This window comes from Paroedura picta, chromosome 1, assembly GCF_049243985.1.
Source record: "Paroedura picta isolate Pp20150507F chromosome 1, Ppicta_v3.0, whole genome shotgun sequence".
NCBI lineage: Eukaryota > Metazoa > Chordata > Lepidosauria > Squamata > Gekkonidae > Paroedura > Paroedura picta.
This window is the reverse complement of record NC_135369.1, coordinates 169,273,981-169,289,842: the sequence shown is the minus strand read 5'-3', so window position 1 is coordinate 169,289,842 and position 15,862 is coordinate 169,273,981. Positions and strand designations below refer to the sequence as shown.

The following is a 15,862-nucleotide window of genomic DNA, read 5'->3' as shown; positions in this document are numbered from 1 at the left end:
CATGATGTCAGAAAGAGCTCACCTAAGTTGCCTGGAGAGGAAGGTATGCCTCTTACTGGCCTTGGTGGTGGGGTGGTGGTGGGGGTGTAATATCTAAGCACACTTGGAGTCAGATAGAACACCAACCTCCAGGTAGAAACTGGAGACCAACTGACATGACATCACAAAGTGCTCACCTAAGTGTCACAGAAGAGGATGGAATTCCTGTTATTGGCCTTGGCGGAGGGAGGATCTATAACCACACAAGGAAAATCTGGAGACCAACTGACATGACATCAGAAAGATCTCACCTCAGTTGCCTGGAGAGTGATGACTCTTACTGGCCTTGGTGGGGGGGATCTCTAAACACATTAGGTGTCAGACAGGAGGCCAACCTCCAGAGAGAACCTGGAGACCAACTGATGTGACATCACAAAGAGCTCACCTGAGTTGCCTGCATAGGACAGGATGCCACTTCCAGGCATTGGCGGGGTGGCGGGGGAATCTCTAAATACACTAGGAGACAGACAGGGGCCAACCTCCAGAGAGAAACTGGAGACCAACTGACATGCATTCACAAAGAGCTCACCTGAGTTGCCTGGAGAGGAGCGGATGCCTCTTTTTGGCCTTAGGAAGGGTGGGGAATCTCTAAACACATTAGGAGTCAGACAGGGAGCCAAACTCCTCCAAGAGAAAGTGGAGACCAACGGACATGAAATCACAAACAGCTCACCTGAGTTGCATGGAGATGAGGGGATGTCTGTTACTAGCCTTGGGGGAGGGGATCGCTTAACACACTAGGGGTCAGACGGGGGGCCAACCTCCAGAGAAAAACTGGAGACCAATTGACATGACATCAGAAAGAGCTCACCTGAGTTTCCTGGAGAGGAAGGGATACTTCTTACTGCCCTTGGAGGGAGATCTCTAAACACACTAGGTATCAGACATGGGGGCCAACCTCCAGAGAGAAATGGGAGACCAAAAGACATGACAACTCAAAGAGCTCACCTGATTTGCCTGATTTGATTGATGGACCTGTTCGAGTTACCACTTTTTATGTTATAATGTTATTCTGTTATGTTATACTGTCACCCTGTTTATCTTTAACTGCTCCTATTAAATAAAAGGGTAAGGCCACCTGGGGAGGAGTTAGGGCAGGCCCTGTCCAGGATAAAAACTCAGAGGGCCCAATCAGGAGCCACGAAGCCAAAATTCCATTCACCCAGCCCAGTCTGGCTTCCAGTCTGCTCCTGACCATCGCAGGGAGAGGAGGTCAGTAGGGCTGCCAAGGGGGATGAGAACAGAGGCTTGGACAGGCTGCACCAGCCCTTTTCTCCCCAAGGCTGTCCTAATTGTCATGTCCAACTGTAAATTGCCTCAGAACCCTGACAGAGCTGGCAGGAGGCTGCAGAGTGCTCCCCCTCCCCCCTTCAGGCATGCTGCAAAGGAGCCTCTGACAGGCCCTGACTGAGGGAAGGAAGCCTTTCCAAGAGCAACGCAGGGGAGTCTGAAGGCCTTCCTTTTGAGGGGGGGGGACTTTCCCCTTCTGCCAAAAAGTTGCCTGACAGGGAGGCCACAGAAAAGCCCCTTCTCACTTAAAATACTGCTCTGCCCGGAGGTTAGACACAGCCAAGCCATGTGTCTTTCTTCTTTGCAGCTCTCTGCAGATTTGAGGCCACTGCACAGCATTATTCTGCAGAGGAAACTGGCTCTTTTGTCTCCTGTTTCATCTGCACAACAACCCTGTGCAGTAGGCCTCAAGTCTTTCAATTCAACAACAACCTGTGTGGGAAGCCTTAAATGTTTCTTCTCTACCACAACCCTGTCCAAAGTAGCCCTTTCTGCCTGGGGAGCTGATCTTTATACTCTGCAGGTGAGCTGTAATTCCAGGAGCTCTCCAGGCCACACCTGTAGGTTGGCTACCCCTGGGTTGGAAATATTCCTGGAGGTTTGGAGGTGGGACTTCAAAATCATACAATGCCTCAGAGTCCAGCCTTCAAAGGAGCCATTTTTGCCTGCAGTTGGTAGGGAGTGGTGCAGGTATGTCCCTCCTGGCCTATGGGTTATGGCCAGCCCTTACTAGCAACTGTTTGTATTCTGGGGCACAGACAGGCAGACCAGCATCAATCCTGTGAGTCTGGAAAGTGCAGGAAGATCTAAATAAATATTTACAGCCTGAAACTGTAAATAGAGAACAAGTAAATGTCTGGAGACACATAGTAACTGTAATGACTTATTGGCCTGGCAAATAACCTTGGCCTGGCAAATTAAAAAAAAAAGTATAAAAACCTTACTAAGGTCAAGACTGCTGTGCACAGAGAGCCTTCCTCTTAGGGTTGCCAGCTTCCCTGTGAGGCTCGCTACCCCACCTTCCTCTTGTGGAGTCTGCTATGGGGAGAGAAAGGGAAGACGATTGGAAAATGCTTTGAGACACCTGAGGCCTGCTGGGTCACTGCGGCCCATTCCCAGTTCTCTCAGATCTCTCACAACCCCACATACCTCACAGGTTGACTATTGTGGAGAGATGAATGGAAAAGGTGTTTGTAAACCGCTTTGAGACTCCTTTGGGTAGTAAGCAATAGGGTACAAAAATCCATTCTTCTAAGGAGCAACCATGAAAGAAGGATGTGGGCACATAACATTTTACCAACAGTGAAAACATGGGAGATAGAGGGAACAGGGTGGACACCTGTGTACTGTGACTACCCCATGTGTGTTAGGGCAGAGGGGCATTTCGGTGAATGTGGCCTAATTCACACAAGAAGGGAAATGACACAGAACTGGGAGGAATTGGTTGCCATGTAATCTTCCCCTAAGAACAGTCTCCAGTCTGATTTTCCCTTCACATATCTGATGACATGGCTCTGGAAAGCTCATCTGTAACCACTATGCCAAAATTCCCAAAGGTCAGTCCTCTCCCACACTCAACGACATTCCACACCACAGGTTCTTGACACCCATATCTCCACACCCATACCCTCATTTGCCACCATACCACCACAACCTCCCACACAACACACACATTCAACCCCATGCCCTTACAGACTGGACAACTCCTCCCCTTCCTCTTCCCACTGCCAAGCTCTAGCGCCCGTTGTATTCTTGGATACGGCGGGCTTTGCCCCTAGTCAATTAATAATATGAATGTTATTATATGTATGGTTTCATGCATAGTTTCAGTTGCATGTAAACCGCTGAGGTTGGTATATAAATATGAATAAATAAATAAATAAATAATAAATAACAAAGAGCTCACCTGAGATGCCTGGAGTGGAAGGATTGCCTCTTACTGGCCGTGGAGGGGAGTTCTCTAAACACACTTGGAATCAGGTAGGGGGCCAGCCTCCAGGTAGAAACTGGAGACCTACTGACATGGCATCACAAAAAGCTCACCTGTGCTGCCTGGAGAGGAAGGAATTAGTTTTACTGGCCAAAGCCTGGGTGGGGTGGAATATCACAAGGCACACTTGGTGTCAGACAAGAGGCCAGCCTCCAGGTAGAAACTGTAGACCAACTGACATGACATCACAAAGAGCTCACCTCAGTTGCCTAGAGAGGAAGGGATGATGCTTACTGGCCTTGGGGGGAGGGGGTAATCACTAAACACACTAGGAGTCAGTTGGGGCCAACCTCCAGAGAGAAACTGGAGACAAACTGACATGATCTCACAAAGAGCTCACCTGAGTTGCCTGGAGAGGAAGGGATGCCACTTACTGGCATTTGCGGGGTGGCAGAGGAATCTGTAAACACACTAGAAATTCTGCTTGTACGAGAATCAGACTCAGAGTCAAGCTTCAAGGTGATCGGGGGGGGGGGAATTCTGCAACTTCAGTTCCTCAAAAACCGGTTCTTGAGATGTTGATCAGAACAATGCAAAGAGGGAGACTGAAGGAGATAAACATATTAACTGCAGCCCTCGTTGGGAAAAGTAGTTACATTCCGGCTATTTTGAATGCCCTGGATCCTGTCTTCACTCCCTTGATTTACATCAGACATACTGAATCCAATGGGGCTGCTCTCATGTAAAGGGATCATGCCTTGCCCATGTCTCCCAGTGCAGGCTTGGGCAACGCTGACCCCTTTATCAAGTGACACTGCTTACCTCTGAAGTAAGGCCCAGGGAAGGGAACCAGAGCGAGAAGGGGTCTTTCATGGAGCCTGTCCCCAAGAAAGGGCACAGTTTTGTCCTGAAAGTGTGACGATATATGATGGGCAGGGAATGTACTTTAAGGGGGATTGCACAACCCCCTTGAGGCTGCTGAAATCTTGCAATGCTATAGTACATGCTCCCAAATGGAAAAAAAAGAGAAATATCAATTCTCATTGTAAAGGTGTCTTTTGTGGGGAGAAGGGAAGGTGATTGTAAGCCGCTTTGAGGCTCCTTCAGGTAGTAAAAAATGAGGTACAGAACATCAGCTGCTGCTGCTTCTTCTCTTCCTCCTCGCTCTCTGGAGGGCAGTATTGCCAAACCAAAACCCACTATTTAGGCAAGCATTACAACAATAAATATTTTGGAAGGCTTACGTTATTATTCCAGCAAAACCAAACTAATGAATGGGAAACCTGAGGAAAACCTAACCCTGCTTTCAAACAGGAGATCGATGAACTATCTCACTCTTTCTGAAACAATGCATTCTGAAGTGAAATTGTTTCTCCAGTCTCACACACAGTTAACACATTTATGTTCTTCAGTCTTGAGCATAAGACCAATCTTTCGCCTTCCAGAGAAATAAAGGTTTTTTTTTTATTACCTCTGTTTTCCTTCTTGATTCTCATTATCAGAAAAGGGGGGTTGGATCCCAATTACCGAGGCAGGGGAGAAGTGAAGTGTACCTCAGCAGTACATTTAAGGAAGGTGAGAGTGTACATTTAAATATTCGTGTAAGTTACCTCATGGGTGGCTAGCATGCACAGAATTTTGCCAAGTACTCTAGGTGAGTGCCAAAGCAATTTTCGGGCAACCTGGTTATTTGGGTTTAAACTGTGATTGATGGAACATGTAAGATCTAAAATGTGCATGATTGAGTAGAATATAAAGACTGTCCTGCAGGGGGCATCAGAGGAGATGTATATTTAACATAGTTAGATCAGGAACTTCCTGATGTTTCTCAAATTATCTCCTCCAGTGGCCTAACGGTATACTTCCTGCTCCTTTGAGCACACTTCCTTCCCAGTTGCCTTCAGAAATGCTATTGAACAGACAGAATGACAGCAGAAAACTGCTAGCTTCATGATTCAGTCTCTCTCTTTTCTACACAAAATTGTATCTCTTCGGAATAAAGAACTATTTTTTTAGTTATGTAGCCTGGTGCTTTACTCCTTTGCATATCCAAACTCTGCCAAGAGTGATAGAAGTAGGTGAGGAACATTAGTCCTTAAAATATCCAAAAACAAATATTGTACTGTCACATGAAACATGCTGGTTTTTATTAAGCATTGTGTATTCTTGCAAAGTAACAACCCTCCCAGTTGCTCCCACTCAACCCACCTCCCCTCCCAGCTCCCACAATAAAAAGAAGAAGAGTTGGTTTTATACCCTGCTTTTCACTCCCTGAAGGAGCCTCTAAGCAGCTTACAATCACCTTCTCTTCCTCTCCCCACAACAGACACCCTGTGAGGCTGGTGAGGCTAAGAGAGCTCTGGCAGGACTGCTCTGTGAAAACAGCACTATCAGGACTTTGACCAGCCCAAGGTCACCCAGCTGTCTGCAGGTTGAGGAGCTAGGAATCAAACAAAGCTCCCCCTGATTAGAAGTCATTGCTCTTAACCACTACACCAAGCTGGACACTAAATCAGTTCACATTCTTTTCAGCTGGGGCGACTTCCAGAAGCAGCTGTAGATGCAAAGTGAATCTTCTTAAGAAGGCGGGATGATATTGGTAGTACACCAAGGGGAAATAAAAGATGACACCACTGAAAATGAAAAGGATGACATAGAGGAATTCTGCCTGAGGCTGGTCAATGATAGGAGCCAGTACAAGGTAAACAGATGTCACCAGCACTATTATTGGGATGGCGATGGGTACCTGCGGAAACAGAACATATGTTTATGGAAGGCATACAGTCAGGGATATTCTGGGGTAGCATTCAAGTAGCTCTTCAAATATACTTCCTGTTATCTCACACACCTGACCAAAACTTTAGCAGAACATTGTGAATTAGGTTGATGGTGTAACCCTAATCAGAGTCCCATACTTCTGTGGCCAGAGGCTGTTGGTGACGTTCTATTATATTTTTGGTTATGCTCGGCTGAAGTCTTGAAGCCACTGGGTTGGAAGGGGTCAGAAGGGGGCAAATCTATTTCGGATCTCGCTGTGTATCACGGTGCATGACAACCCCCCTCTCAGGTTCTGCCCTCAAGACTTCAACCCAACAAGAGGAGCACGGGAAGATAAAATAGAGAGGGAGACAGCATGGTAAGGTACTTTGTTCCCCCCTTGTGGAGAACAGTGAGATATGAATAAAATAAGTACATAATTAAAGATAGCTAAGAGAGTCAAAGACCTGAGATCAGATAGGCCATTACTTCCTGACGTCAAAGTTGCCAGCTCTGGGTTGGGAAAGACCTGGAGGCTGTAAGGGTGGAGCCAGGAGTGGGCGGGAGGGATCTCAGCAGGGCAGAATGTATTTATTTATTTATTTAGATTTCTATACTGCCCTTCCATAGGGCTCTGGGCAGTTTATATTAAATGTTGTAGAACGATTACACAGAGTATTGTAACAATGCAATAAATAACAAGTATAACATAACCATAGAGTCCACCCTCCAAAGCAGCCGTTTTCTCCAGGGGAACTGATCTTGTTCGTTTGGAGATCAGGTATAATAGCGGGAGAACCTCTACAAGTACAGTAGCAAAAAGTAACGTAACAAAACAGCTTTAGCCTCTAAATAGTTTGCCAACCCTTTTGTCCCCCAAACTAATTATTTGACAGTTACCTCTGCTGCAAATAGCACAAAGGTTTTGTCAGGTCCTAAACATTTTCTGTGTTGAATTTTCTGGCTTGCAAAACCAACTCCGTCTGATCAGATTCACTCCAAGATGCAATTCAGCTTGAATAAGGAATGAACAAGTAGCTGCTGTGCTTGCACATACACCTCCTAGACATTCCTCCTTTGGCATGCATGGCTACACTGACGCCATATTGTCTGAACACAAGTAACTTGGAGAACTGCAGGGTGGGCATAAGCATACCCTGAAGTGGGGCAGACTCTGTGCTTTGGTAGAGGTCACTGCTGCTGCCACCTGTCCATGTTGTGCTCTTCTCCCACATGCTGCCGAGTGCTAATACTCCTGTTGGCCACAGGAGCAGTACCCCCGGCCACACATACCAGCCAGCCCTGTGCTGTTGGGGAAAGGGCTGCAGCTGAGGCACGTGAGCATCTGTGGCAGGAGGGCTTGTGAGCTGATGGGGAAAGGATGCATAGGTAGATGGGGAAGGGACAGAGTGAACGAAGTGGAAGGCCTGGAGGTGGGCAAAGGAGAAGAAGTGGTCCCCAAGAACTCTCTGCCTGGGGCTCCCCCAACCCTGGAATAGGCCTTAATTCACTCCACACAAACTAGAATTCTAAAGTAGAATGAAATCAAGGGTTGGCACAATGATTTTGGTGCTTGATCCAGACAGGATAAGCTATGTGCAGGGCAGGGGCTGTGGTTCAGTAGGAGAGCAACAGCTTGGCATGCTGAGGGTCCCAGGTTCAATCCCTGGCACCTCCAGTTAAAGGATCTGGCAGAGGGCAATGTGAAAGTCCTTTGAGAGCTGCCGCCTGTCTGAGTAGGCAATACTGACCATTGAAGGATCAAAAGTCTAATTCAGTATAAGGCAGCTTCATGCATTCATGTTGCCGGTCAGACTAGAGAGGAGAGGTGGATATGCACCTGAGCACAGCAACTAAAGGTGTTTCTGCCCAACTGGGGTTTACTTGGACCGTCTCAGGAAATCTGAACATAGAGGTAGCCTATAAACCAAGTGGGGCACATTTTCACCTAGGTATTTTACTTGAAAGCATCTTGTCAAAAGGAGCATGTTTATAAATGGGCACAACTGACTTTAGTACTCACCCTGTAAGATCTTGGCAATTCTGGTTTCTTAATCTTTAAATACAGGAGTCCAGCTATGGTTATACCATAGAAAAGCCAGGCTGTGAAACTGAAACAGAAATAACATATGAAACATCTAGTACATAAGTGATCATCCAGTGGATTGGATCCAGCCAGCATTTTGGTTGGACCAATCCCTCTCTTTACTATAGCCTGTCTAGGGATGCAGTGGTGGGAACTGGGGATCTCTTGGAATTATAGCTTATCTCCACACTACAGAGATCAGTTCCCCTGGAGAAAATGGCTGTTTTTGAGGGTGGACTCCATAGCATTATAAGCCACTGAGGTCCCTCCCCATCCCAAATCCTGCCCACTCCCAGCTTCACACCCCCCAAGTCTCCAGGTATATCCCAAAACAGAGCTGGCAACCCTAAACTAGTCCCATGTAGCTTTTGTAAATATATCTCCCACAATCTCCTTTACTGGGTGGTGAAAAGGTCTTTCTCACCAGCATAAAATCTAGTTGGAGCCAACCCAATAAACAGCAACTATTTAAAAATTCCTAGAAATAAAAGATCACTGATTATGCATAACAGGGGCTGAAAAGACGTTTAACATTCCTAGATTAGCTATTCCTCACAGCTGTATGCACAATTAACTTAAGACAGGATAATGGAATTTCATGTTGTTAATATCTCAACTGGTTCCAATTTCTGTGTGATGTTTTTAAAAGAAATAATATAAATAGAGGGGCAAAAACATAGCGTGCGAGTAATGATTTGCACACACACAAAATAAATGAAAAGCATTTTCTGCCTCTGTCATTTCAAAAGCCTGATAATATATCTTGAGAAGATCATGGACAGCATGGGATATAAACCAAAAGACAGAAGGAAGGAATTGAATTAAGAACCAAAAGATTAAAGAAGTCACAACGTGAGGGCCCAGTGCTTCTATATCTAAACTTAAAACACACTGTTGCATACTACTGGCTTCTGACTGCATCTAAAAAAAAAAATTCGGGGACCAGAAGAGAAAGGTACACAACTGAATTATCATTCAAGTCATGCACACGTGGCTAGAATAGCAATCGATTTAAAACGAGGCCTCTGATTTATATCTCTGCCTTAGCTCACAAATATTGATTATTAAACAATTCCAACTTGGTCCAAGTTTAAGAAATAACTGTATTATTATTGTACTGTCTGGAGCAGGGGTAGTCAAACTGCGGCCCTCCAGATGTCCATGGACTACAATTCCTAGGAGCCCCTGCCAGCGAATGCTGGCAAGGGCTCCTGGGAATTGTAGTCCATGGACATCTGGAGGGCCGCAGTTTGACTACCCCTGGTCTGGAGACACTGTGTAACAACATTGTTTGACCAACTGGCTGAAATGTGTTTGGTCAGCATCGCCAATGGTCTGTATTTGGGATAATTGTATGATTCCATTTTGAGACTCCTATTTGGGCCTACATTTGTTTCTGTTTAATCTGTAATAAATAAATGTATTTTTGTATATTTAGTAATATTTATGTTTTACATTTAGATATAGAATGGTTGAGCCCTCACGTTCTGACTTCTGTAACCAATATAGGATATAAACCATGGAAACAAAAAACAGATTATTCCCCTGCTCCAAAATAAAGAGCTACCAGTAGTTTCTTAAAGTTAACTGATAATCTATATTTTTGTTACACAAAGCTAATAATTTCCCCCTTATTGCTACATCCTACATTTTATATCACACTTTTAATAAACGTGTATTGCCATCCTAAACAGCTGACTCAGAGAGGTGTCACTGTTTTTAAGTTTTTCTCCACATTCTTTGAATACTCAAACTGGAAGCCACCAAACAGATACTAAACAGTTTTCATTACTAAATGAGGATCTGAGTTAAGTGGTTAAGCTTGCATGCTGTATGGGAAAGGTTCAGATATTTGCATCTTCTTGTATGTGAATGTAAAATGTGAGTTGGACTGGGAGAACCATAACCCTATCCTTGGGGCAATGTACCATATTGTTTGGGCGTTACATGATACAAGACCTCTTGATTTCAGTGCACTTCGGCACACCTGGCCCTGCATAGAGCTATGGCTCATACATTGCCAAATAGAGAGTCAGCATAGTGTAGTGATTAAGAGCGGCGGCTTCTAATCTGGCGAACTGGGTTCAATTCTCTGCTCCTCCACATACAGCCAGCTGGGTGACCTTGGTCTTGTCACACCCTGATAGTGTTGTTCTGATTGAGCAATCCTGTCAGAGCTCTCTTGGCCCCGCCTCCCTCACAGGGTGTGTGTTGTGGGGAGAGGAAAGGGAAGGCGAATGGAAGCCGCTTTGAGACTCCTTCGGAGAGAGAAAAGTGGCATATAAGAACCAACTCTTCTTCTTCTTCTTCTTCAGTAATCTCAGGGCTCTCTCAGCCTCACCTCCCTCACAGGGTGTCTGTTGTGGGGAGAGGAAAGGGAAGGTGAATGAAAGCCACTTTGAGACTCCTTTAGGCAGTGAAAAACGGAGTATAAAAAACAACTCTTCTTCTTTGTCACAGCCCTGATAGTGCTGTTCTGACCAAGCAGTCCCTGTCAGGGCTCTTCCAGTCTCACCTACCTCATAGGCTGTCTGTTGTTGGGAGAGGAAGGGAAAGCAATTCTAAGCAACTTTGAGACTCCTTTGGGCAATAAAAAACAGGGTATAAAAACCAACTTTTCTTCTAGTAATCCAGATGGATCCCCAGGCAGACCCCACCAAGTCATTTAAATCTTCATAATTTGTAGCAGTGTAGAATTGTGAAGAAAATATCATCAGGCCAAACTGGGAAACAGAACTGTAGAGCAGCATGAGAGCAGAGTGCATACTCACCTGAAAAGGTTCACTATGTGGCTGAAACTCCCAGGGATAATCATAATTAAGGACACTGCTGATGTAAATATGAGAGCCGGAGAAGGGGTGAGGCGTCGTACATGGGCCATTGACAGGATGTCTGGCTGCACATCAAGATACAGAGCACAAGGAAATATAGGATAATTTTCTTTCTTGGCTTCAGCAGTTTTCTCCAAAATTCAGGCTTTAGCAAGCGAATGAGCAGTTAAATGTGAAGTTGTGTTTTAAGGAGTATAATGAATTTCACGTGATTCCTTCCCTTGCCTCACATTTGTTTCACTTTGAATTTCACTGGTTTATCAACATCCCTGCAAAACCACAGCAGGTCTGAGCTCTTTTTATACAAAACAGGCAGTTCTAACCCAACATCCTTGGACGGAAATTTCCTGGATGACAACAGAACAAATATGTGCAGATGACTCCTGTGGGTCCTGCGCGGATTGCAAGGCACAGAATTTGCAGAGCGCCCAAAAGCCCAAACTGGCACCAATAATCAGACCCATTCAGAACATTCCCTAATCTTCTACGGGAGTTCTGTACAGCTTGGGGTTTTAACACCCTTTTCTGGTCGGGGAAGGTTAGAGGAAGAGAAGAATGGTCAAAACCATATCAGAGCACAAGAGGGCACTATTGGTTTCCTCTAAAATACCTTGAGCACCAACACAGTTACCAAAACTGCTGGCTCTCGCCGGAGCAGCATTAAATAATCACCTGGAAAAAGACTGCTGGTAGCGGGCAGGAGGAGAAAGGAAATCTGATTGTAAGGGGTGAGGTGCCGCTACTGTGCCATATCAGGCTTAATCTGAAATAGGCATAATCTGTTCATTCCATTTTTGCAAAGAAGTCAGATCATCTTGTCAGACCATCCTAGTGTCATCTAGCTCCTGTCATGTGTAGCTGCCTTTCTTCTGACCTAATTTGTAATTCTCACCTCCCTTAAAACACAGTTGAAATGCCAGCTGTCCACCCAGGGACTGAACATGTTCTATTGTAGCTTTCCACGGCTGGTGTCTCTTAAAATATCCCCCCTTTCTAGGGTTGCCAATCTCCAGGTGGGGTCTGGAGATCTACCAGGATTACAGTTGATCTCCAGGCCACAGACATCAGTTCCTCTGGAGAAAAGAGCAGTTTGGGAAGGTTGGTTCTAGGACCCCCTCCCCCCCAATCCTCCTCATAAATATCCAGGAATTTCCCAAAATTTCGATCAATATCTGCCCTTAAGTATCAGAAACACTAGCGGGTTCAGAGTCCTTACCATGTGGCCCTCCCTTGCTGCGATGTAGCACATGCGACCTCCGCTGAAGAACGTTCCATGTGCTGACCCAAATGTAGACAGCGCGACGGACAATGAAATCAGCCATGCCGAGTTGCCCAGGACTTTGTTCCTAAAGAGGGAGATTAAAACTGAATGGAGACTCCAGGGTTAACAGAGGACACCCATCTGGTTTGGGCAGACTGTTTTGAATTAAAGGGCCAATTTGCCAGAAAAGATCAGCCTTGCTTTGTCTTCACCCCGAGACCAATAGTGTCGTGTTTCTGCTGCTAAAGTTACACTTCCTGGCATATCTATGACCTCCTGCTCCTCCATATGCTCTGAGATAAGCATTTTTGCTGGACACGCCATCTGGATCATCGGACAGGGGGAACAGAGTGGGGTTGGGTGATAACTAAGGAGAACCTGAACAAATGTCTTCTGAATCATAAATGAGAAATACATGGAAAGACCATCAGAACACAAAAAATTAAAGAGAATTTGGTCTTAGCCAGCCTTTCTCAACTTTTTTTAACCACTGAGAAACCCCTGAAGCTTTCTTCAGGCTTCAAGACACCCCCCCCTAGGACTGTGCAGAATATGGCTGGGAAGCATAGCTGTGTACATGCCCACCTGAGGCCTCTCCCCTCCCCCCTCCAGGCCCATCACTGGCCCTTTTGGGAGGAGGTGGTGGCAGGTTGACATGCCCATATATGGTCATATTGCCTGATAAATGTTGAACAAAATTTTAAATATAGTAAAAAAGTAATTAACTCCCACCCATTCGGGAAACCCTTCCAGGCTGTCAAGAAACCCCAGGGTTTCACGAGACCCTGGCTGAGAGAGCCTGCATTTACGGGAATGCTTTTCATTTCCAACAATCATGTATAGGCGCATTAACATAAATAGTGCATGAATCACATATGGGTGTATTAACAGCAAGGTTTTGTTTTGTTTTTAAAAGAGGGCCTTATCCTCATATCTTAAATAGACAAAATGCGGTCCCACTCTAGAAAAGAGAGCAAATTGGATTTTATTTAATCATAGTAAATATATGTAGGAAATATCAGGTAACAGCATAGGTACTCTCAGTCAATGGTCCCCAACCTTTCTATCACCGGGAACTAGTCAACACAATTTTACTGAGGCCCGGGGGGGGGGGTAGTCTTTTGCTGAGGGACGTCGCCGCCGCTGCCTGAGCCCCTGCTCCACTTGCTTTCCCGCCAGCGCCCCTGACTTCCTGCCACCCGCTTGGGGGCACTGCTAGCAGCAGCTGCACAGTGCCATGCTGAGGGGGAGCCCAAGCCATGGCGGCCACCGGAGAGCACCAAAGGTGAGCTGGCAGCAGAGTGGCAGGGCAGCCCTCAAGGCAGCAGCTGGGGTGGAGGACGAGGAGGAGCCACGGACCAGTACCGACTGATCCAGGGACCGGCACCGGTCTCCATACGGGGGGTTGGGGGCCACTGCTCTCAGTGATTCTGGAGCCCTGGGCAAAAATCCAGGATGGGTGCCCAGACTCGTGGCCATCTCCCACCAGGCCCCCTGCTACACCTACTTCTGACTCTGGGGACCAAGCACTCGATATCCCTCACCCTCCCTGAGATGGAGGGGAGCCCCTGCTGCCACCAGAAGCTGACTGCCTGAACCTCACATGGGGTGGGCACGTGTGGTCACTGCCCCCTTGTGGCTGCTCCCCTCTGGTGAGAGAGTGGGGGCCATAGCCCCCTCCCAGGGACTCCATTGTCCATTAAGACCACCCCTGGATAATACATTGCAGCTTAAACACCAGCCTACAAAATGTTGAAGGTTACCAATGTCAGTGTTGACATTTAGTGACTAATTTCAACGGCCTGTGATAAGCATGTCCTCCCTTTTGGGGGGAATATGTTACTTTCTCTTTTAGTGTCACTTTTCTCCCAGCCATTTTCTCCCAGACACAAACAAACCTAGACATGTGGGTGTAATGCCCAGCACTTTCACTGCCCACTCCTTGAATTTGGTAAAGTATGCTGTTGCCCACACAAACCAATGTCACAATGTCTTCAGGATGCCACAACACAGTTGGTTTTGCTGCAAGAGAGTAACAGGGCAAGTCTTCTGTAATTTACTATGTAGAGGTGCTACCATGGTAACTCTAGATTTTTGTACAAATCCCTTGATCCCGTATTCTAAAACTTCTAGAATTTAAGTGTCTTCTTCCGTCTTTTGTCCCAGGCTGTAGTTGTATGGGAAAGTAGCTTATGCTATCAATCTAGAAAAGGGGTTGGTTCCCCATTTCAATTCTCGGCATTTGTAGTTAACAGGATGAGGCAGTAGGAAAGAGCTCAGCCTGAGACCGTGGAGAGCTAATCTTGATGGACCAGTGGTCTGATTCAGTATAAAGCAGTTTCTTGTATGTTTTATGCTTTACAAACTCACGGAGAGAAACTCCAAAGGTTGCAATATCTTTAGCTGTGGCTGGACCAGTAAAAGACAGCCATTCCACTTGGATTCTCCACGTGGTTTAGGAAATGCTATGCACAAATAGGCCAATCAGAATGATGATAATGTGCAGTGTGAACAATGGCTAAATGTTTTGGCTGGAGATCGTACTTGTCAATTGCATGCAATTTTCTCTCTCCTATTTCTCACTACTTCCAAGAAACGGAAGTTTATCATAGACATTTGATGACTCTCTGTGATATTCCTATGCTTCCCCTTAAGAAGCCAGTTTCAAAAAGAGAGAGAGAATTTTTGAATACAAATTCAGTATTTGTATAAAAGTACAGAAGTCCAATGGCATCTTAAGGGTTATCCAAATTTATTCTAGCCTAGCTTTTGTGAGCCAGAGCTCCTTCACAAGATTCACAAAATATGTCTGCAACATATATATTTATAAACAGAGGTGTGTATCCGTGTTGGTCTGAAGCAGAACAAAAGTTTGAGTCCAGTGCTACCTTTAAGACCAACAAATGTTTTGTTCAAGGTATAAGCTTGACCAACTTCATTGGTCTTAAGGGTGCTACAGGCAGGAATGAGGAAATGTTACAAAGAAAGGACAGTTAAAAACAATATCAAAGAGAAATGTATCCATACAGAGTGGGCGAAGAACAGATGTTGATAGATAGGCAGAGTAGGAGGAACATAAAATTAGATCTAATCAAGAAAAGTGCTGTGTGAAACACAGTAAGCAGATCCAGTTAGGGCAGTAGACGCATTTTAAAAATACAGCTGAACTAACTGACATCTATGAAGGGTAGAACATTTTGGGCTATTAGCACCTATAGTGAGTAAGGAATCTCAAGTCCTTGTTCAAACTGGGGGCAGGGGGAAATATGAACCTGGGGGCTATTTGAACCTCTTGATGAATCTTAATTCAGCTCTTTCACATTTGAGTCTCCCTTTGACTTAATTTCTTTAGGAGAATAGTAATCTTTAGATCAGCAGTGGTATGTCCTGAAAATTTAAAATTCATCTGCTCCAGACAGATGAACACCAGTTTGGTGTAGTGGTTAAGAGTGCGGACTTCTAATCTGGCACACCGGGTGCGATTCTGCACTCCCCCACATGCAGCCAGCTGGGTGACCTTGGGCGCGTCACGGCACTGATAAAACTGTTCTGACCGAGCAGTGATATCAGGGCTCTCTCAGCCTCACCCACCTAACAGGGTGTCTGTTGTGAGGAGAGGAAAGGGAAGGCGACTGTAAGCCATTTTGAGCCTCCCTTGGGTAGAGAAA

The 15,862-nt window shown here is 45.7% G+C and overlaps 1 protein-coding gene across 2 annotated transcripts in view; it reads right to left on the bottom strand.

Annotated features, from left to right (window-relative positions):
* Window positions 1-2,568: 2,568 nt before the first annotated feature.
* Window positions 2,569-15,862, bottom strand: part of LOC143824381 (b(0,+)-type amino acid transporter 1-like) — a 29,279-nt gene continuing 15,985 nt past the window's right edge. Inside the window, exons 4-7 of one of the 2 annotated variants that reach the window (XM_077311617.1) lie at window positions 12,150-12,279; window positions 10,874-10,998; window positions 8,040-8,127; window positions 2,569-6,005 (exon numbers count right to left, since the gene is read on the bottom strand). In XM_077311617.1, coding sequence (XP_077167732.1) covers window positions 5,772-6,005; window positions 8,040-8,127; window positions 10,874-10,998; window positions 12,150-12,279 — 577 coding nt within the window. In that variant the 3' untranslated portion in view covers window positions 2,569-5,771. The remainder of the gene's footprint in view (window positions 6,006-8,039; window positions 8,128-10,873; window positions 10,999-12,149; window positions 12,280-15,862) is intronic. The other variant, XM_077311626.1, reaches the window with a different exon arrangement.